Consider the following 23,295-nt stretch of genomic DNA (forward strand, 5'->3'; position numbering starts at 1 on the left):
AATTGAAAACAATGATAATAGGTCCAAAAAATAATGGACAATATGGCGGCCGGATACAGCGACACGTCACTTTGTAACGTAGGTGAGTAGGGTCTATATATACATATATATATTTTTTATGTGATCAATGTATTTTTTTAGATTTAACAACATTGGAAAGAGTTACATATAAGACATGTTTTCCCTTAATATAGCAGTAGAATAGATTAGTATAGTAGCAGTATAGCATAGTATCTAATGTAATCAAAAAATAAATAAATAAAACAAAAACAAACAAAAATAACCTTGTGTACAGTATATTTTTATGTTATATGTTTTTTAAGCACTGCAAATGTAATTATGATGCAAATGAAATATTTATAAAAGAAAACAATTATTTATACGTGCATATATCTTAACATATTTATTTACTTTTTCTTAATTGGAAAAAAAAATCCTCGATGAACTGTGGGCGAAGTTTGAAGCGCGAAGTAGTGAGGGATCACTGTATAAGGCGCATCGGATTATAAAGTGCACTGTCTGCTTTTGAGAAAATTAAAGGCTGTTAGGTGCACCTTATTGTGCGGAAAATACGCTTCTTGTTAATCTATGCAGATGATCTCAAGGAGGAGTTTTTCTTTTTTTTGCTCTGCCGACAGTCCACCTTAATCCTCGCAGTTCAACTTGACCCCACATTGTAAGCCCTATCTATTGGTGTCAATAGGAAGCATGAGGGAGGGCAGGGAAGGGGGCACATCCACTTCTAGCCGTGACAGGAACAAGGGATTTGGTCGTAATGAACACACTGCAGGAGTGCCCGGACTACGAGTCAGGTGGCTCGTTTGGAAGCCGAATAATAAGTACTGAAATATAAGTGCAAGATTGCTAAAGCCAATCAAGCCAATATCCAGTGAGTGAGAGCTACATACATTGCAACTAGAGCTGAAACTAATACTCGAGCAACTCAAGAAACTCGAGTTAAAAAACTGATCCGAGTAATTTTATTCACTTCAAGTAATCGTTTAATTTTGACAGGTTTAAGCATCACGTTTTGCCCGGACTACTTTTAATGCGGGACAACGCGCTGATGTCACGTGCGTAGAGGAAGAAGCAATAAAATTTTTTTTTTTTTAAACTTACTGCAGCCGACAGCCGCTACAAACAACCCCGACGTTGCTAAAAACTAGCCCACATGATGCTACGGTGGTAGCAGGTAGCGTCTGATGCGCCTTTTAGAGATCACATGTATGTTGAAATAAATGCGAAATGACAGTCAGCGGCGTTAGTAAACAGCCGACATCTTAAAGCAGTAGACTTCTAAGTGCTAATAAATAAGATTTACGTTACTGTCACTCGCTCACGTAACGTTAGCCTTGCGGAGGGCTAGGTTTCTGTTAATTATGACCACTGTCGATGCGTGGCTAACCTGTTTTACACACATGCTTTATTTAATCTGTGAACACATAGTGCTGTTGAGTGATGAGGGTGTAAAAAAAAAAACAATAATGCTAACTGTAAATTTTAACTCAGTTGTCATTGCTGGATAAAACCCCAAGTAGCACTCGTCCCTAATGTGCTCCAATACAGCAGGTATCATACATTTATTTTGAAGACTGCAAAATCTCAAAATCCTATCAGGACTTACAGTTCAGACAAACTTAAAACCTAACTAGAACTTAAAAATAGCTTGACAGAAATAGAAACTCAATTGAAACACGTGGGAAAACCACTTAACTTTTAAGTGATGTGTGTTGTCAAGCGTAATGGCATTTTTAGGTGAGGAATATATATATCTATATTAGGGCTGTCAAAATTATCGCGTTAAGGGGCGGTAATTAATTTTTCAAATTAATCACGTTAAAATATTTGACGCAATTAACGCACATGCCCCGCTCAAACAGATTAAAATGACAGCAGTGTAATGTCCGCTTGTTACTTGTTTTTTGGTGTCTAGCGCCCTCTGCTGGCGCTTGGGTTCAAATGATTTTATGCGTTTCAGCACAATGAGTGAGCATGGTGTAATTATTGACATCAACAATGGCGAGCTACTATTTTATTTTTTGATTGAAAATTTTACAAATTTTAATAAAACGAAAACATTAAGAGGGGTTTTAATATAAAATTTCTATAACTTGTACTAACATCTTTTAAGAACTACATGTCTTTCTATCCATGGATCGCTTTAAGAGAATGTTAATAATGTTAATGCCATCTTGTTGATTTATTGTTATAATAAACAAATACAGTACTTATGTACCATATGTTGAATGTATATATCCATCTTGTGTCTTATCTTTCAATTCCAACAATAATTTACAGAAAATTATGGCATATTTTAGATGGTTTGAATTGCGATTAATTATAATTTTTAAGCTGTAATTAACTCGATTAAAAATTTTTATCGTTTGACAGCCCTTATATATATATATATATATATATTTTTTTTTTATAAGATCTAAAAGTTTTTTGAGTGAAAGCAGTGAATTAGTCTTTTTTAAATTCTAGTTACATCTGAGATGCAATTGTTGGCTGTTTTCAACAATGTACATCGAAAATAAAGACATTGATTGACTGAAAATGGTTCAATATTAGATGAAATGTCTTGTTTTCTCATGTATATTTATAATTGATAATTTATAATAATTATATAATAATTTATAATTAATTCACCTAAAAATAAATGTTTTATCCGATTACTCGATTAATCGATAGAATTTTCAGTCGATTACTCGATTACTAAAATATTCGATACCTGCAGCGCTAATTGCTACTGACCGTTTTTGCTGCTGTGCTAATTCCAGATCTCCAAACCGGAAACAAGTCAAAAATGAGATTTTCGCTTATCCTTCTTGTGCTTTTGAAGAGCGTTCAGAAACTGCATTGGTGCTTGAAGATGTTTTTTCTCCTTCAAATTTGAGGAAACTTAAGATACAAATATTGAGAAAACCACTCTCAAAAAAGTCGATTTAATTCAAATGAATGGATTTCTGATTTAGATCACTTATGAATTGTTGGTGCTAGGGTTGTTCGATCATGTTTTTTTTGCTCACGATCGATCCCGATCGTTTTAGTTTGAGTATCTGCCGAACCTGATATTTCCCGATCCGATTGCTTTTTTTTGCTCCCGATTCAATTCCAATCATTCCCGATAATTTTTCCCGATCATATACATTTTGGCAATGCATTAAGAAAAAAAATGAATGAAACTCGGACGAATATATACATTCAACATACAGTACATAAGTACTGTATTGGTTTATTATGACAATAAATCCTCAAGATGGCATTTACATTATTAACATTCTTTCTGTGAGAGGTATCCACGGATAGAAAGACTTGTGACTTTGTATATTGTGACTAAATATTGCCATCTAATGTATTTGTTGAGCTTTCAGTAAATGATACTGTAGCCATGCCCAAATGCATGATGGGAAGTGGAACCATGACTGTGCGTAGTGCTACCAATTTATATATCTTCTCTGCGTTGGGAAATAACATAAGGTATTAAGAAAAAGATCATTTGCAACCTTGCTTCCCCACATTGCTTCCCATGATATTTCTAATTGTAGGGAGAGGGATTGTAAGGCTTTAGCCAATTAAAAAAAGGCTCCAAAGGCTGCCAAAATTCACTCTACTCATTTTATGCTGCCTTTTATCTCTATATATAGGTAAAACGGCGCCATTACAGATTGAGCACGACAATGCGTGAGTGGGTCGTGCAGCGCATGCATTAATTGCGTTAAATATTTTAACGTAATACGTTTTTTAAAAAAATAATTTCCGCCGTTATCGGGATAAATTTGATAACCCTACCTTAAGCCTAAACTAAAGACTCTGGATGACTAACATATTATGTCTGTAACGTTAAATACAATTAGAAAACGATTAATTAAAAAATATATATATATGTTAAAAAAAGGCATGGCCGAACATTTTTTGCCGATTCAGATACTTTGAAAATGACGTGATCGGACCCGATCGATCGGGACATCTCTAGTTGGCGACCCTCCCTGCTGTATGGCTATTGCACTTAGCATCTAGTATCCATCTGAATTCTGCTATCTATAATCTAATGAAAACTCAAAAAGCAGGAACTTTAGTGTATATTTTCCCACTGTTTTGTCAATGGGTATGATGGATCTGCTAACAAAAGCACACTTGAACACAAGGTCAAGATGCAAAACTTGAAATGAAAGTTTCAGAGGTGAGATTTTCAATCGTTTTCGCAACGAAAGACGCTTTCGGTAGAACACCCCACACATATAAATTGTATGTTTATTCATATACTGCTTGCTATTCACATCCGCATACAGTCATTATTCAGATACAGTTGCCCCAAAATCAAGGCTCATAGTATTGTATTCCAGTCATAAGAGGATGTCAATACAGCGCCCTCTTATGAGGAAAAAAAAACAACAACAAAACCCCCAAGGCTTTTGTCTTCCAGCTTTACTTACAGCATTATTGTGCCTGCGCTGCATATTAATGCCCTCTATGCTAATGGCCTTAGCGCGGCGGAGGTCGCAGCAAGCTCCTCCTCTGAATGCTAATCCAACACCTCATTTGCATACGCTTAAGTGTCAAATTTGCCCCTGTAAATCATCTCGGAAAGAGAAACAACGGCGTTGCATCAAAGCCACATCAAAGCTCCGTTTAAGATCGGCGCGGGTCGCGGCTGGGTCGCGCCGGTCTAAAATGAAGGTAATGGGATGTTAGCCGCGGCGTGCGCCAATACAGTCGGCAGGTAATAAGTACGGACTGAGGCTGTAATAAGGCAGCGATGGAAACACAGCCTCAGTCATCACAGGTCCGTAAGCGCGCACATTGGTGGGGTTGGAGGGTCGAACCAGACAACGGTGTGACACTTCAGCTTTTTGCTCCTTGTGAGTTTTTCCAATCGATGCTCGAGACCCCCAAATGTTTCTCATTCTGATATCTCTACAGAGGAAGTTCATAATTTGACTCTTGTTTGTTAGCAAAAATATATCCGTAGGCATTAAGAGTGCGACAACTAGGCATGTGCCGGTATGAGATTTTGACGGTACGATAACCGTGGGCAAAAATACCGCGGTTTCACGGTATCACGGTATCGCAATTATAGCTCCAAAATGTGTTATTTTGAGATGTATGGGTTACAAAAAATATTTTTCTTCCATTGAACAGGATTTTTTTTTTTTTTTCAGAACATAGTTGCAAATTGGAACATGAATATATTGTTAAAATAAATTATCAATAAAAAAAACAAATATTTTAAATAAAATTAAAATAAATATAACTTGTAGACTATACCCACAGCCACAGCTCAAGTTGCCCAAGATTAGAGCAAGAACAAAATAATTTCTATAAAGTGTAAAAACACTGCTGAATAAGAATTGTTAAAAATTCTACAGCATGACTTTTTTTTGAGGGTGGAAAAGCTCAAGTGAAGTTTCGCCATTTTCAGCCACTGTGTCAGCTCTAGTCTACATGATGTCATGCCTAAGTGTTAAAAATAGGGCTGTCAAAGAGTTAATTACAGCTTAAAAATTAATTAATCGTAATTCATCGCAATTAATTGCAATTCAAACCATCTATAAAATATGCCATACTTTTCTGTAAATTATATATATATTCTGTAAAATAAATTGTTGGAATGGAAAGATAAGACACAAGATGGATATATACATTCAACATACGGTACATAAGGACTGTAGTGGGCATTTCACTCTCCTGTCATTTAAATCTGTCTATGCTGTCCTCACTCCGAAGCGTCTACTTTTTCCAAAGCTAGACAGCTAGTGAACGACGCCTTAATAATCAGACTTCTTCCTTTTTCGTCTGATTTATTAATAAAATAGCCTCAAACCATTGTCCTCTTTAGACCGTCGTAAAACTACAAAAAAAAAGTACACAAGCATTGCATTTGCAACAACGTTAGCTTAGCACGCTATACAGGTTCACTAAACAAACAAAAAGCGTCTCATACAAAAAATATCACATTTCGCTTACTAACATAATATGTACATTCTTTACAACAACCATACTTACGGACAAATCTTGTCCAAGGATCATATAAGCACAACATTACAACGTAGGCGTCAGCCCGAGACGTCGTGCAGCCATATTGAACTAGCAAGAAAACAATAAACCATGTCGCAAAGCGACCACAAGAGTTCGCTTAGACAGCACAAAAAGCCTTGCTGTAAAACTTACCAAAAGGCAGAATGCTGTCTGAGTGGGACATGTGCATTAATTGCGTCAAATATTTTAACGTGATTAATTTAAAAAATTAATTACCGCGCGTTAACGCGCTAATTTTGACAGCCCTAGTTTAAAAACAAATAATTCATAAGTCAATAAGTTAGTTAAAAATCTATAAGTCAGTTTAAAGAGTAAATATTGTTGTGGAAATGTTTCATAAAAAAAAAAAAAAAAAAAAAAAACGGAGTGAGACCTTCTTGATCCAGCGAACGTGGATTTGTGCTTAGGGCAAGAGCATCTTTCGCAATTAGCGATCTTTTTATCCCCTTTTCCCCTTCATTCAAGCGAATCAAGCTTGTTTTCTCACTCTGCGGCTGTAACACTTGACGAAGTTGCTCTCCCAGCTAAATCTAGGCTAACATTCGTCTTTGTAAGCTTTTAGTTAGTTTGTATATTGAATTTGAAAGGAAAACGTGTTTTGTTTTTGGCAAACTTTTTCATGAAGCTAATCTGTTGAAGCTACTCACACATGGAAAAATACAATTGTACAGCGTTTTAAATGTATTCATTTTGTATATTCCACTTACCATGATTTGAGAGCTCAATAAATTGAAGAAAAGTACGCCTTATGTTTGGAGTATTTGTTTTTGGGTTCACTGGCTGCCTAGCCAATAGCGTCACTTTCACACACAGCAATAAACGGGAGTGGGTGAGCGGTGCCGCGCCACGCCACTTCTGGCTGCATTTTTGACACATGAAAAACAGCGAATACTGTACTATGGTCTGACGGGAAATTTTAGTGGTTTGGAAACCGCGACGTTTTCACACCACGGTAAACCATGAAACCGGTAACCGGCACATGCCTAGCGACAACATACAGTCCTTGACAAAAGTCTTGTCGCTTATCCATTTTGTAGAAACAATTGCTAATAACCTGACTTAATTATTAAATTGGTTTCAGAAATGGCTCATATGAAAGCTAAGACCCTCCCAAATGGTGTTGAATGTACAAAAATATATTTGTTTCACTGAAAAAAGATTTATCATTTAACGAAGACATAAAGGTCAAATTTTGGCAAGACAAAAGTTTTGTCGCCTACAGAAAGTATTGTGAAAATTGAACAAAAAATGTACTTCAAATACAAAAATATGTTAAATAACATAAGCAAATTAAGTAGTGGTGCTGTGAGATCTCTCAGGGTGCAGACAATTGAAAAACTGTGTAGCGTTTGCCAAGGCCCACAGCCTGTCAAAAGGATGGACGCTGGAAAAGTGGCAAAAGGTGGATTTTTCAGATGAACTTCCATTAAATTACACCACAGTCGCCTCAAATATTGCAGGAGACCTACTGGAGCCTGCATGGATTCGAGATTCACTCAGAAAACAGTGAAGTTTGGTGGTGGCAAAATCATGGTCTGGGGTTACATCCAGTATGGGGGTGTGCGAGAGATCTGCAGGGTGGAAGGCGACATAAATAGTCCGAAATATCAACAAATCTTACCTGCCTCTTACATTCCCAACCATAAAAAGGGACAAATTCTGCAGCGGGATGGTGTCCATCGCATACTTTAATCACTACCTCAAAGTTCCTCAAGGCAAAGAAGATCAAGATCCTCAAGGACTGGCGAGCCCAGTCACCAGACATGAACATCATTGACCATGTCTGGGGTAGGATGAAAGAGGAAGCATGGAAGACGAAACCCAAGAATGTTGATGAACTCTGGGAGGCATGCAAGACTGCTTTATTTGATGTTCCTGATGACTTCAATAAATTGTATGAATCCTTGCCGAACCGCATGGATGCAGTCCGTCATACCAAATATTAAATTTGGATCTCACAGCACCACTACCTAATTCACTTATGTTATGTAACATATTTTTGTATTTGAAGTACATTTTTTGTTCAGTTTTCACACTACTTTCTGTAGGCGATAAAACTTTTGTCATGCCAAAATTTGACCTTTATGTCTTCATCAAATGATAAATCTTTTTTCAGTGGAACAAATATATTTTTGTACATTCAACGTTATTTGGGAGGGTCTTAGCTTTCATATGAGCCATTTCTGAAACCAATTGAATAATTAAAAGTCAGGTTATTAGCAATTGTTTCTACAAAATGGATAAGCGACAAGACTTTTGTCAGGGACTGTATTGATGTGGTGATATATCTTGATATTTTGTATCCCAGTAGGTTATCGATATGTTCAGGCCAAGAATCTTAAAAAAGATACCAATGTTTAAAAAAGTAACCAAGAGATTGCTACCATAATTATCCACTAGAATAATGTCCATGTTAACTCACTGGCTGCCACTGACGGCGCTATATGTCCAATTCATTTGGAATGGGTGGAGCGAATTAACAACAAACCATCCTTCTATTATCTCCTGCCTAATCCAGGGTCAGGTCGCGGGGGCAGCAGCTTTAACAGGGTGCAGACTTCCTTCTCCCCAGCCACTTTAACCAGCTCCAGATCCCAAAGCGTTCCCAGGCCAGCCGAGAGACTTGGGCTTCTTTCACACACTCCAAAACACCGGGAATATCGTAGGATTTAACCGTGCAGCAATTGTATGTGAAAACAATTTCCTGGGTCGACTGGAGCGTGAAAGTGTCCAACCCGCGTCATTCTCGGGACATCTCTACATTCGTGAAAGCAATGACGCAAGTAAATCACGCGTCACCTTACACGGGAATTTCCCTAGATATTAACGGTGTAACGGTACATGTATTCGTACTGAACCGTTTCGGTACTTGGTGGTCGGTTCGGAACGGACGCGTACCGAACGAGTTTCTGACGTAATAATAGACACATAATAAAATAAATAATAGCCCATTTAAATAAAATAAATTGAGATGAGCTAAAACACCTGTAATTAAATAATAAAAATAATACACAGATCCTGCTTACACAATTAAATGTATTAATTTCTGTGTGGCGCTTTAACTTGAGAAAATCCACCAATAAAGCTTTTGAAAACCGTTCATAAGAAAAAAAATCATTGAGGCATTTCATTTGTAAAATACATATTAAAATCTTTGTCATTGGGATTGCTTTTCTCTTTAGCACAGGACTTCTTTTTTCTTCTTTCTTTCAGAAAGAAAGCTGACCAATACGCGGGGTCTGAAAGGCAAATTGTTGTTGGATTATCTCTAAATACCCGCTACTTTTTGAGCAGAATTCTAGCTTTGTATAGGCTAACGTTCCTATTGTTGAAAGCACAAAAGTGTGTAACAAACAACGAGCACATTTATATTTTGCATTTTGTTTTTTTACTGTACCGAAAATGAACCGAACCTTTCAATCACTTAGCTTATAGTCTTATAGACACCCCCACCCCCATTCTCCTCTTTCACTGGCCAACTGGCCCCCACATGGTGTAAACCGGAAATACATCTCGCTGACGATAGCACCAGCATATTAGTAACTAGTTTAGATGTTCAATGTATTTCTTGTTGTTGTTTGTGTTTCTTTTCTTTCTTCTCTTGTATTTCTTTTCTTCTGTCCCCCCATAATCCCTTGCTGTTCGCTGCTTTGTCATAATAAAAGGTATTTTGAATGATCACAATGGGAGTATGTCAGACTCTCCATGTGAAACATTAAAACTGTTCAGAATCCGGGCACTTAGACTTCCATTCTCTGTGTCAAACAGCTGAACAGGACAGGTTTTAAAAAAAATAAAAAAATAAAAAAAAATTTAAAAAATAAAAAAAAAAAAAGAAAGAAAATGAACCGAACCGCGACCTCAATACCGAACCGAGATTTTTGTGTACCGTTACACCCCTACTGGGGATGGAAAGGTTCAGAGAGAAATCATGATGCTAGCCATAGGCCAACACTCATCCTTTAGTGAAGTGTTGAGGTGCCAACCAGTGTCATCGCCAGCGTCTGCTGTGCCGAGTAAATCGTCGTCATCTGACGCCTCAGGTTCAGACGTGTAGGGATTGTCGATAATCTTTCCCTTTGCAAACGTTAGCGTCATGAAAGAGCGATCCTGATTGAATGGTTACTTTCGGTAAAAATATCACTCATATCGTATATATACCTCTTTGGCCCGAATATAAGACGGTGTTTTTTACATTGAAATAAGACTGCAAAAGTGGGGGTCATCTTATATTCGCGGTCTAGACATTATACCCATTCACAACGCTAGATGGCGCCAGATATCATTGAAGCGATGTTCTGTCATGACAGATCTCAGCTACTCTCAAGTGTAACCAGTTTGCATTATTCAATTGCTATGTATTTCCTTATTTAGATTTGTTTCAAGACTACAGTTACAGTTGGACTTCTCTTTGATGGTTAATGCAGTTATTGCAATTTTGTTGTTTTATCACAATAGATTGGTTTATTTACATTTCAAAAACCAGAAGCCATTCATTTACAAATGTGATTGCACTTTAGTTAGTTAGTTACTTTAGTTCAGATATTAAAGATTTGAATATTTGATTCAAATATATTGTTATAATCATTTGTTTCACATGTACTGTAATTATTTTCTGTATAAAAATTAATTTGGTGTTCAAAAAGTCTTTTTTTCAAACTTGGGTCTTGAAAAAGAGGGGGTCGTCTTAAAATCAGGGCCGTCTTATATGCGGGCCAATACGGTACTGCTGCTATGCTCGCTGTGGATAGTCTTCCATTGCGTTCAGGAAATTATGTCACACTTCCGGGTTCGGGAAGGGACTATTAACGGAGCTCAAAAAAACAAACCACCAAGTATCCTCGCAGTTACACGTTAAAAATGACGTTTTGACGAACTCGTCCAAAGTTTATATTTGTAAATTTACACCAAAATCCAAAAAGCTTCATTTGCTCTTTAAACCAGGAAGACTGGGAATTCCTGCGACCGCATGGCAACCAGTTCAGGGTGTACCCTGCCCCCTGCCTGTTGTTGGCAGGTATAGGCTCCAGCACCCCCTCGAATCTAAGCGGTTCACAAGATGATTGACTGTGAATTCTCATGCACCAGTGCCATTGGCGGCACAAGCGTCCAATCCATTTGACTGGACTCAAAATCGATTGGACTTCTAGCACTGTCAGTGGCAGCCAGTGAGTTAAAAGAGTGTTTTAAAAAAATATTTTGTGCATGAAATGGTTAAACAATTCGAAGAACAACTTCTCAATTGAAAAATGTAGCCCCAAAAGCCAGTTTCACTAAGCAACATGGAATTTCGTGGTCATGTCTGTCACAAATTGCCTCAAGAAGCACTCATGTCGTCCAATTCCAGGTGTCTTTCAAAAACAAAATTTGTCTGACAGAGTTTGAGCATCTGCCACCGTGTTTGCAGCAGATATTCAAAAACTATGAAACATTATTGTTTGTCTTGTAGGGTGGCTCATGGCTCCAAAGTTTGAAGACTTTTCATAAAACTCTAATAACTCATCTCCACAAGGTCAGAATGAAGGACACCTCATCCTAACTCAATAAAAAGCATTCCTACAGGTAATATGGGAGGCGCCGATGAAGGCGTTTAACGGAAACGAAGAAGAAATGACACGCGGAGGTGACGCCAGCGATACTCGTCAAGAAACTGCGTCCTCTCGGGAGCGAATGCGAGTCTCCTCCAAATGTCAAGTCCTTGAGTGTGAGCGGCAGTCGAGCGCGTTCAAACACGCGCTCATGAATAAGACAAATGGGAGGGTTTCTATCTGGGGAGAGGACGAGGGTAGCAGGACTCGAGTCGACTTTCACACAAGGTGGCGTCGAGCCGAGGTCGGTCACCTTCTCCGGTTCGAGACGCTCGGAAGATGACGGAACAGCTAACAAGTGACGCGTTATGCTCTAGCGGTCTGCTGCCAGGGAAAGGACAAAAAACTCCGGTCAAGCAACGGGACTCACTGTGATCAAGCACTAGAGGAACATCTGCAAGCCAATCAGTGAAAAATCATGATCACAACAAGGTTAAAATTGAATAATATTTTGTGTTTAAATACTGTATAGGATTTCTTGGGGGTGTTGGAGCCTATTTCAGCTGACAGGAAGAGACACGATATAACCCCAAATGGTTGCTAACCCATCATAATCAAAGAGAATCACCCATAAAAGTACCGTAATTTCTAGACTATAAGGCGCACCTGACTATAAGCCGCCACCAACCAAATTTGACAAGAAAACAGCATTTGTTCATAGATAAGCCGCACTGGACAATAAGCCGCAGCTGTCCTCACTGAATTATGGGATATTTACACCAAAAGATATTAACCGGTAACACTTTATTGGACAGCGGCATCATAAGACCAAATGAACCACCATGAACCAATTGGCTGCAAAGCTTCATTGCTTCAAGAAGCTTCATTTGGCTATCACTGCTCCCTTGGGGGAGACAGTCAACCTCTGTTACCACCTGCTGTCAACACTGTTGTTGTACATCATGCTTCCTAGCATGAATTGCAGCGCTACAGATGTAAATAACAATCAATATTCATGGTCTGTGCTAATTATTTCTTCAGTTACTCTCCCAGTTGTTTCATAAAGTGGTATTTGGTAACACTTTATTTGACAGTGGCGCCATAAAATTGTCATAAGACCATCATAATTATGATTAATGCTCATTATACCATGATGAGCATTAATAAATGCTTATGACAGATGTAAAATTAACTTACTTTTGAATACATGTATAAGATCTGAGCTGGACACAAATGGAGTGTTGGTGACAACATTTTCCAGATGATACTTAATAACATTCATTCATTCATCAATTCCCATGATAGTGTCATAATCATGTCATAATTATGACGGTCTTATGGCGGTTTTATGATGCTACTGTCAAATAAAGTGTTACCTATTAACCCAAATAAATCAATAAATAAGCCGCACTGGACTATAAGCCGCAGGATTTAAAATGAGGGAAAAAAGTAGTGGTTTATAGTCCGAAAATTACGGGTATACGGTATTTATAAAATGTTTTGAATTGCATAATACATAATATTTAAGTTGAAAAACAAAGGGGTTAGAATCGCTTTTAGTTTAAAGTACTGGATTTTATTAAGTTAAATTTACTGAAAAAAAAAAAAAAAAAGCATGATATTAATTTCTACCATTATGAAATGTTTATTTTACATTAAATTAAAATTAAAACAAGAATTATCTAATTTTTCTTTTAAAACTAGCAATGCATTAAGTGTCATGAAATATTTTTAGTTTGATATTAGTTCAAAAGATCGCACATAAAAGACTATAAAAGAAAGTGATAGTGGATTATAGTTCTGAAATTTATTTAAATTAAAAGAGGAAATTATTTATGACGGTTTTCCATTACAATAAAAATTTATATAGAGCAGATGTGAAAAAAAATTGTGACAGACCCTCATACACGTTCATATATTCACGTAACTAAATATTCACATTACAGTTTTTACAATACATAAGTGTTTTAATTTATATACTGTATGTCCAAATTGCAGGTCTCAATGGATGACATTCAGAAAACAACTTTTTTCCATTGAACAGGATTTTTTCAAAACATACTCGCAAACTGGAACATAAGTATAATGTAAAAAAAAATTATTTTTTTTTTAAATCTAAATAATTTTTTAAATAAATGCAGTCATTTAGGTGAGCCTAAACCCACTGCCACAGCTCAACATTACCATCAGAACAAAAATAACTGAATTGTTTTACATAAAAAGCATGTGTGTAATGACTCGTATCATGTTTACATTATACACCCACTCTCTTTCTCAACACAGACTGTTGCCAGAGAGAAAAAAAAACACATTTTACCACCGCTAGACACACTAAACACACTGGAGTTAACTCTTATCTAGTGGGGAAACGTTTATGACAGTGTTTACTAACCTTTAATTTTGCAGAAATGTGAAATCTTATTGGTGGTATTGCCTCCTTGGCAGCCATAAGGGTGTAACGGTACACAAAAATCTCAGTTCGGTACGTACCTCGGTTTTGAGGTCACGGTTCGGTTCATTTTCGGTACAGTAAAAAAACAAAATGCAAAATATAAATGTGCTAGTTTTTTCTTACACACTTTTGTGCTTTCAACAATAGGAACATAAGCCTATACAAAGCTAGAATTCTGCTCAAAAAGTAGCGGGTATTTAAAGATAATCCAACAACAATTTGCCTTTCAGAACCCACGCATTGGTCAGCTTTCTTTCTGAAAGAAAGAAGAAAAAAAGTCCTGTGCTAAAGAGAAAAGCAATCCCCATGACAAAGATTTTAACATGTATTTTACAAACGAAATGCCTCAATGAAACATTTTTTTTCTTATGAACGGTTTTCAAAAGCTTTATTGGTGGATTTTCTCAAGTTAAAGCGCCACACAGAAATTCATAAATTTAATTGTGTAAGCAGGATGTGTGTATTATTATTTAGTTACAGGTGTTTTAGCTCATTTCAATTTATTTTATTTAAATGAGCTATTATTTCATTATGTGTTTACATTTTACAAATGTGATGTAGTATTCATTTGTATTGTATATTTTATGTTGTATAACTTTAGTTCCTATGTGAATATTAGTTCCTACTTGTTTTGTTGTGGTAGGAGCGTTTTGTATTGAACACGGGGCCGTGTTAGTTATTATTATAGCAGAGAAGACAGCAATAAATCAACAAAGACAAGTCAACTGTGCCCCGATCTACCACTCAGGAGATCTGATGGACTCAAAAAGTGGGTTACGATCGCATATTAGTTTGAAAATCGACCGGATCCACCGTATTTTTACACGAGTGACTTCCTGTCTGCCCGGTCTGCTAGCTAGTAGTATTGACGCAGGAGGGCCGCGTCAAATAATAAACTCTGTCGTTCTTTTCGCGTGCATTGCGTTGAGCCGCATCTAACACGCGGCCGCACTGCGACTGATGTGCATTGGCTGACTGACTCTAACGCCCGCGTTTCACTGCGTTCTCGCGGCGGCCACGTTGTCGTGCCATTGACGTTTCTAGACAGTCCTACCATGTTGATCCTCATTATAGTAGAGAAGACTGAGTTAATATAATCAACACAAAGAAACTGTAACCCGATCGAGTCACAGCCTCGAAAAGTAAGGGTTATATTACGTCAGAAAGTTGTTCGGTACGCGTCCGTTCCGAACTGACTACCACGTACCGAAACGGTTCAATACCATTACATGTACAGTTACACCCTTAGGCAGCCACCCTCCCAACCATGTTTTACATGTCGGTTGGTCCATCTCTAGGCTTCGGCCTTACGCAACTTTTCTGTAGCCGAAGTATTCCCATACCAGCAATTTCGTTTTCTTCTGAGGGGGAAAAAGTTCAGTAGTTTCACTTCCTCCAGACATCGTGTAGTGACCGTTGGGGGAGGGTTGAACCTGACAGTTACAAGCGAGGGATTTCTCAATGCATTTTTGGGACATTAAAAAAATAGCTAATATCTCAGGGACAGTATGACAAAAAAAAAAAAAAAATTGCGGTTTTGAAACCTTGACGTTTTCATACCATGGTATACCTTGAAACCGGTAATTGGCACATGTCTAGTAGACATGATTTTAAATGTACATACTTTTCAACATCCATCTTGACACTCTCTAGTTTACTCATCACAAAATACAATTTAAAGGAATTTCTGAGGATTGATAGACACTGGCTCATGCTACATAGCTACCAGGTTTCAAGACAAACGGTTCATGATTGACGTAGGAGTAGGTTTTCAAAGTTCGTGTCCACAAGAACAACAATAACAACCTGAGTAGTGACTTGACAGGCCTTCAGCCTCTAAAAAATTTTTTTAAAAAGAAGAGCATCAAAAAAAGCTTATCATGAAAAACACTTTCTTATAAAAGGTAATAAAATGGAGAAATAATGTAAAACAAGACCATAAAAAAAAGCGGACAAACTATACAAACAAATATTACTTGTAGTGGAATCATTTCTGTAAAGGGAACTTGTTGAGACTCCACACTTAAATTCAAAAGTGTTTACGCGCTGTCGTTTTGCTAACCAACAGCATTCAAGTGGGTTCAGCAGTTTCTATTTCTGCGTGAGAAGGAGCATCAATGAAGTCAGACGCTCATTATGCCACCCGAGGGTTACCATTAAGCCATGTTTCTGAGATCAAAATACTTCCGTCGCAACCATAGCGATTTTCAGCCAGTTGTCCTTTCTGTACCAGAAATCTTGAATTAGAGATATAAGGTGACCCATGGTGGTGTGAGCAGCTGATGAATCCAACTCAAGTTCTAGGCAAGACAAGCCATTCTGCGATACGATTGGCTAAAAAGGACACGGCGCACATGTCATGGGTACCACTCAAGTATTATGAATCAATACATTCCACTGTAACAATGTACACTGCTATCGAGAAACCAAGGGAACTCAGATATCGGCAAATTCCTCTTTAAATCCCGCCTAAAAAAAATCCTACCAGCTGAAAAAGTTTACTGCTTTGACTCAGCAATACAAGACAAAATTGTTCTCAGCACGTTTTCAGCACCCATCTTAGAATGTTTCCCGTATTTAGTCAAAAAACATGAACACTCATTCACGGGATTTGTAAAGAATAATACGTATGTATTGGAAATACATAGACTTCATTATCAGTTGACGAGACAGCTCCTACGGACATTGCGCCACGGCTTCCTGTCGGGGGCCAAACATACGCTGCGTTGTAATGCCGGATTTAGGTAGAAACAGGACGAAAGTTTTACAGCATACAAGCAGGCAGGCGTGTCTCAAGAGTGATTTGGTCGAGGATTCAAGGTAATTATTATATAAAATAGCACCATGCATGCACTACGGAAAGTTGTGAAAAAAACATTAAATAAATGGGAAAAAAATTAATGTAACTGTAGCTTGAAATATTTACGTAAAATGAATGATAACTGACCGTTTTTCTGCTTTTAACCAAGAATCTAGACTTTTTTTTACGTTCATATCTATAGAAATTCCAGGATTTCAGAAGAAATACTTGATTATACACTTGATTGATATACTTGGTTACCTCATCTGGTTTTGCACTGATTCATAACTGTCAGGTATATTTTTGCTCTGCACTTTAGCACTGACATGACTTTATGCTGCTGTTGAGTCTTTTTTGTACTTATGTCTAATACTGTGTCAATGTTTACACTTGGTACTTAAGGGTATTTATTATATGGGTTTCACACTTCAACTTAGCTGTTTGGATGCTCCAAACAAAGTTTCGTTGTGCTTTTTGTAACAATGACAATAAATATTCTGAATTTACGTATTTATTTACAATAATTTTCAACTCAAAAAGCTCTGTTTTGTGATGGCCGCCATGTTGGATTTTGTATCCATACACAATAGCGTGACTTTACATTCAAATAATCAGGTCATTTTCGCTCAACTGCCAGTTTCTTGGCAAAAAAAACTAGTAATTTAGATATTTCTGGGGAAAAAAAAAAAATCTGCTTCTACGTGCTTTATTTTGTGTAACATTTCAATCTAAAAACATGCTGAGGCAATAGTGCCATCGGAATTCAACTTAAGTTGTGATTGTTGAGTAAAATTTTGCATGCTTTCCTCAAGTATTAAGTTTCTGATGTGAAAAATGAGTAATTTATTAGCTGTTGAAAACTTCTGTCAAAATTGCACTAAATAAAAAGAAAAATCTTATATGTTAAATATTGCTATTGATCCTGAAAATATCTCTGATTATCACTGCATTTGGTAATTTTTGTGCATCTATGGTAAAATGAGAATTTTATAGCCATTTTGTTTTGTTATACCTATATAAAAAAAATAATCTGGATTTTATGAAGGAACGACTTTTGAATTTTTTGATGCCACTGCTTATGGAGACACATATATGCCAAAGGGAGGTGCCCGTTTTGGCTTTAGGTCACTAGCGGCTTTGGTTTTGAAAATATTTAAATTTTACGTTTTTGAAAATAGGCCGCTTACGGAGTGACCCCGCACCCAGATTCCCGTCAACTAATTGTGAATTCTATGGTAAATACGTTACAGAACAAGCACTTATGTGCTACTACAGGCTGCCCTCTACTGGATAACCCGTAACCTACATGCAAAACAGGCACCGATAAATCCATGAGCTGTGCGCGTATGTCCTCTACTTGCAAATTCCTAACCTACAGAAGGCTGCTTTCTACTGGGTAACTATAATTTTGCATTAAATTAATCAGCCCTTATACAAAAAAAAATACAGCCCAGATTATAAGACGACCCCTCTTTTTCAAGACTCAAGTTACTTTGAAACAAGACTTTTTGAGAGAAAAAGCATGTTATTTTGCCTCATTCAAATCTTAATATCTGACCATTTAAATATGTAAACTAAAGTGCAATCACATTTGTAAATGAATGGCTTCTGGTTTTTGAAATGTCAATATACCAATCTATTGTGATAAAACAACAAAATTGCAATAACTGCATTAACCATCAAAGAGAGGTCTAACTGTAGTCTTGAAACAAATCTGAATAAGGAAAAATCATTGCAATAAAATAATGCAAACTGGTTAAACTTGAGAGTGGCTGAGATCTGTAATGACAGAACATCGCTTCAATGATACCTGGCGCCATCTCGCGTCGTGAATGGGGAGAGTAGCTGAGATCCGTCATGACAGAACATCGCTTCAATGATATATGGCGCCATCTAGCGTCGTAAATGGGTATAATGTCTAGACCGCGAATATAAGATGACCCCCTCTTTTATAGTCTTATGTCAATGCAAAAAACACCGTCTTATATTCGGGCCAATACGGTAAATTATGAATGCATTAAAAAAACATTAGCTCAAACAAAAACTTATGTTGGTCTAAACAGGGAATAGCTGGATTCAGTCATGTGAAATGAGTTATGTCATATTCACTGTTGCCACAGTGTATCTACTAGGCCTGAACGATATTGAAAAAAAACTTGCTGCGATTTTTGCGGGGTTTGCGATATAATATTGCGATATTAAATATATATATATATATATATATTTACTTTTTTTTATTTTTATTTTTTTAATGAAATTTTCACTAGATGACTCGAGTAGCTGTTTGGAAAGACTTTGGATGACTCACAATGACATTACTCCTCAAGTTCAGCATTCGCTTCAATGATATCTGGTAACCCTAACCCTATAAGACGACCCACACTTTTTCAGTCTTATTTCAATGCAAAAAACACAGTCTTATATTCGAGCCAATACGGTACTACATAGCTAGCAAGTTTCAAAACAAGCGGTAAACGAATGACTGCAGAGTAGGATTTCAAAATTATTGTCTACAAGAACAAGAATAACCTGAGTGGCGACTTGAAAAATCTTCAGCCTGTAAAAACTCTCAATGCGACTCATCATTCACAAATTACCTTCGAATTTTGAGCCCATGAAAAACCCTGGATGGTGTCTATAACATAGCTAATTATGGTTTCAAACCATTCTTTCATGATGGTGAAAAAAAAAAGTCTTTTTTCTTTGCGGGGGCATTCATTTCTAAGTGGCTGACGCAGCCTTTCTGACAGGTGCCAATCAAACTCCTGCATTATCTTTGTAAAGGCAGTATTTCACATACATCTCATTAGATTGTCCACACACACACAAGCATGTTTTATCGCACTATGCGAGCGCTAGATTTGTGCGGGGGTCTCGCGAGGTGGGGGCTTGGACAGAGCGCTTGACGATATATATGAATAATGCATCACGCAGCTACAACTCACCGCCTCGCTCGGCTTTAAGTTCCTCTTAAGGAAAAAAAAAAAAAAGTCACCATCTGCAAGCTGCTGCTGCTGCTTGGCTTTAAAATTGAGTTTACCCCAAAAATGTTTAAAACCCCTTTAAATTCTGCTATATACAGTATTCACCCCACACAAATAGCCTCCAACTGTAACAAATATTACATTAAAAAAAAACAAAAATTAAGCCATATGCAAATCAAATTCAATCATTTCCCACTGGACATTCTTTTTGTAACATTTACATACTTACATCCCTAAAATAATTCAAAGAAGTTTACAAAGAATGACCAAAACATTCATATAATTAATAATTTCTGATGGGCGGTTGAAAGAATTGGTCTGCATGAGCTTCTATCAAGTTTTAAAGAGAGCAAAAATACATAAAACATGCATGGGTTTTGTAGTACATGTAAATACATGGAAATGAATACGCTGCATGTGGGAAATGTGTCTTTTAATTGCACGTTGTGTTGCAAAATAGTCTTTGATACTTGATTGCAGTCAAAAAAAAAAAAAAAAATTAAACTAATTGGGTTTAACCCCTTAAAAATGGCAGTGGTTGCAGTTTTAAAACTCAGAATTCCTGCACACAGCAAAAATATTAAAATGCAGCTGGATTGTTGTAGTGGACATTGTGGGTTTTAAGAAAAGAACAGTTTTTAGGTACAAAATTAAATGTAAAAAGTTTGACAAGTTATGAAATATTGTAGAAAAAGTAATGAATGGAAAAGAACAATTTTTAAGGGTTAGAGTCATATTTTTTTTTTTTTTTTTAATTAAAATGTCTTTCAGATTGACTTTCCACTGAACTCAGGTGCATCTTGAAGCCAACACATACATAATTTTAAATTATTACCCTATTAACACAGCATCACTGCTTTCTGAAAATATAGCAAATTAGTAGAAAAAACTAAATAATTATCAAAAAAATAAAAATTAAAAAATAAAATCTTGTACATACTAGTCCACAGTATGTATCTATAGTGACAGTCCAAAGTAAAATTTAGCAACATTGTGGAAGTTTATACAGCAATATTTAGAAAACTAACTACTTTTACCGTGTAGTATTAAAACTAAAGTAAGAGTCAAACAAAATAAAACTTTTTACACTATGTTACCATAAAACTTCACACATGCTGCAGTTTATATATACAAAGAAAAAAAACGACAAATTTGCATTACTGACTACTATAAAGCTAATATTTGTTCCCAAAAAAAAATGTTTTACTTGACTCAGGTGCATCTTGAATCTAATTGTACACAAGTGAATGACACCCCAACACAAACCTTCAAATTCAACATTCATACATTCACACGGTTGAAAAAGTGGAATTCTAATGGGAAAGTTGCAAAAACCTGAAAAACTTACATGACAGTACGCGTAATGGAATTAAATTCCTTACCAAACTTTTGGGGGGTTGGGTCAGGTGCATCATTTATCTAATTAAGTACTTGAACGCATCAACGTTTGCCTCCATAAAACTATGCACTCAGAATTCCCGCCTTAGAATAGGAAATGATATAAAATTATTCGGCTCAATTTTCACAGGAAACTTAATAAATGGGAACAACTAGTATTATTGCATATTATTACATTTAGGCATCCGACAGTTAACTAATTAACTCAACCAATTGTGTCCTTGAACGCAGCACAAAACACCCCAGTGTCACACTTGAACATCGCACTTTGACTCCTCCATCTCTGGACAGCCACCGTCCACCGGTGCTTCCACCAACATCAAGCCGTAGCATAGAGCTCACTGACCGGGCACGCCGGCTCACTCACCTCGGTGCGCGTCTGGAGCCGCTTGTTCATCTCATAGATCCGGTACTCGGGCTGCACCATGTAGGGCGAGTGTCTCCGGTAGAAGGGTCCGAAGGGGGACGAGTAGAAGGGGTCGTGGTTAGGGTTGGACATGGTCGGTTCGGCGGCTCGGTGGAAGGGGGGCAGGGGTAAGGGGGGGCTACCGCGATCTCAGCACACGGCGGACTCGCACATGGAGGCGGGCGGGCTGGCGGGCGCTCCTCTGCAGGGACCCCCGGCGTTAAGCTGCAGCCGCGCGGTCGAGGCTGAGCGGCACTCTGCAAGTTGGCCGGGCTGCTCGCGCGAGGAAGAAACCAAGAGGAGGAGGAGGGAGGAGGAGGAAGAGAGTGAGGGGGAGGGGGCAGATGTGGAGGAGTGTGCGCAGGAGAGGGGGGGTCGTTTCCTGCAGAGACCCCCCCCCCCCCCTTCCTCCAAAACTGGAGAAGATTTCCTCTTGACTTCTGCACTCCTGCAAAGTTCACGTGTGCCTTGTTCAAGGGGTGGGGGGGAGGGGCCAGTTACTTACTTCATCGTAAGTCCGTTTATTTACTCAACTATAGATGGGTGAGGTGTCTGTCGACAAGCTATTGCAATGTGCGGCAGGTGAAGGAATAGGCGGAGTTTGACTTTTGGGGCGGGGGGGCACAACATGCCGATGACCCCAAAACGAAGTGTCAGCATTAAAATTAACTTACAAGAGTATTTATAATAATATGTTGACAATGAGGGTTTTTTTGTTTCCCATTATCCTTGAGGGGAATTCTAAATCAGGCTGCTTAAGCAATACTTTTCGCCAAGATCGTCAACCAGTGATTATGGTACGCCCGCCAGTGTCGTGCTAATGTAGTTACCCCAGTCAAAAATAGTATCCCCTGGGTAGAGCCATATGGAGGTAGATTTGTGTCAAAAAAAAAGGTGCTTCAGTAAAAAAAAAAAAATGCTTCAATCAAAATATATATTTTCAATAAAAAAAGTCGCTTCAATTAAAAAAAATGTTTTTGAATGCAAAAATAAATGTGGAACTCAAAAAAATGCAAGTGAAAGCTATTTTTCATTGATTTTTTTGGAACTACCCGATGTGAAGGTCGCCACGGAGCCAGAAATTTTATTTATTCATTAATTTTTTTCTTTCATTTTTTTTGGGGGGGGGGGGGGGCGGGTCAAACCTCTTAAACTACTGAAATGCAAAGAAAACTGTTTTAGCACAGTTATTTATATAACATATACAAACACTGATTTTCATTCAAAATTGCATTTTTTTCAATGATTTGCAAAATAACAGTTAACAAAAACAGCAATAACTAGAGATGTCCTGATCGATCGGCGTCCGATCACGGCATTTTCAAAGTATCGTAATCGGCAAAAAAATATCGGCCATGTCTTTTTTAAATATATATTTTTTTTAATTAAATCGTTTTCTAATTGTATTTAACGTTACAGACATAATATGTTACACTCATCCAGAGTCTTTAGTTTAGGCTTAAGGTAGGGTTATCAAATTTATCCCGATAACGGCGGTAATAAGTTTTTTTTTTTTTAAATGTATCACATTAAAATATTTAACGCAATTAATGCATGCGTTGCACGACCCACTCACGCATTGCGCTCAATCTGTAATAGCGCCATTTTACCTATATAGAGAGATAAAAGGCAGTGTAAAATGAGTAGAGTGAATTTTGGCAGCCTTTGGAGCCTTTTTTTAATTGGCT

General features: G+C 37.4%; 1 protein-coding gene across 4 annotated transcripts in view; it reads right to left on the reverse strand.

The window, feature by feature from the left end:
• The window catches only part of ldb2a (LIM domain binding 2a), a 205,154-nt gene extending 183,317 nt beyond the window's left edge, over window positions 1-21,837 (reverse strand). For all 4 annotated transcript variants that reach the window (XM_057849581.1, XM_057849580.1, XM_057849579.1 and 1 more), the window contains exon 1: window positions 21,569-21,837. In XM_057849581.1, coding sequence (XP_057705564.1) covers window positions 21,569-21,700 — 132 coding nt within the window. In that variant the 5' untranslated portion in view covers window positions 21,701-21,837. The remainder of the gene's footprint in view (window positions 1-21,568) is intronic.
• Window positions 21,838-23,295: the final 1,458 nt, after the last annotated feature.

This window comes from Corythoichthys intestinalis, chromosome 11 (genome assembly GCF_030265065.1).
Source record: "Corythoichthys intestinalis isolate RoL2023-P3 chromosome 11, ASM3026506v1, whole genome shotgun sequence".
Taxonomy (NCBI): Eukaryota; Metazoa; Chordata; class Actinopteri; order Syngnathiformes; family Syngnathidae; genus Corythoichthys; species Corythoichthys intestinalis.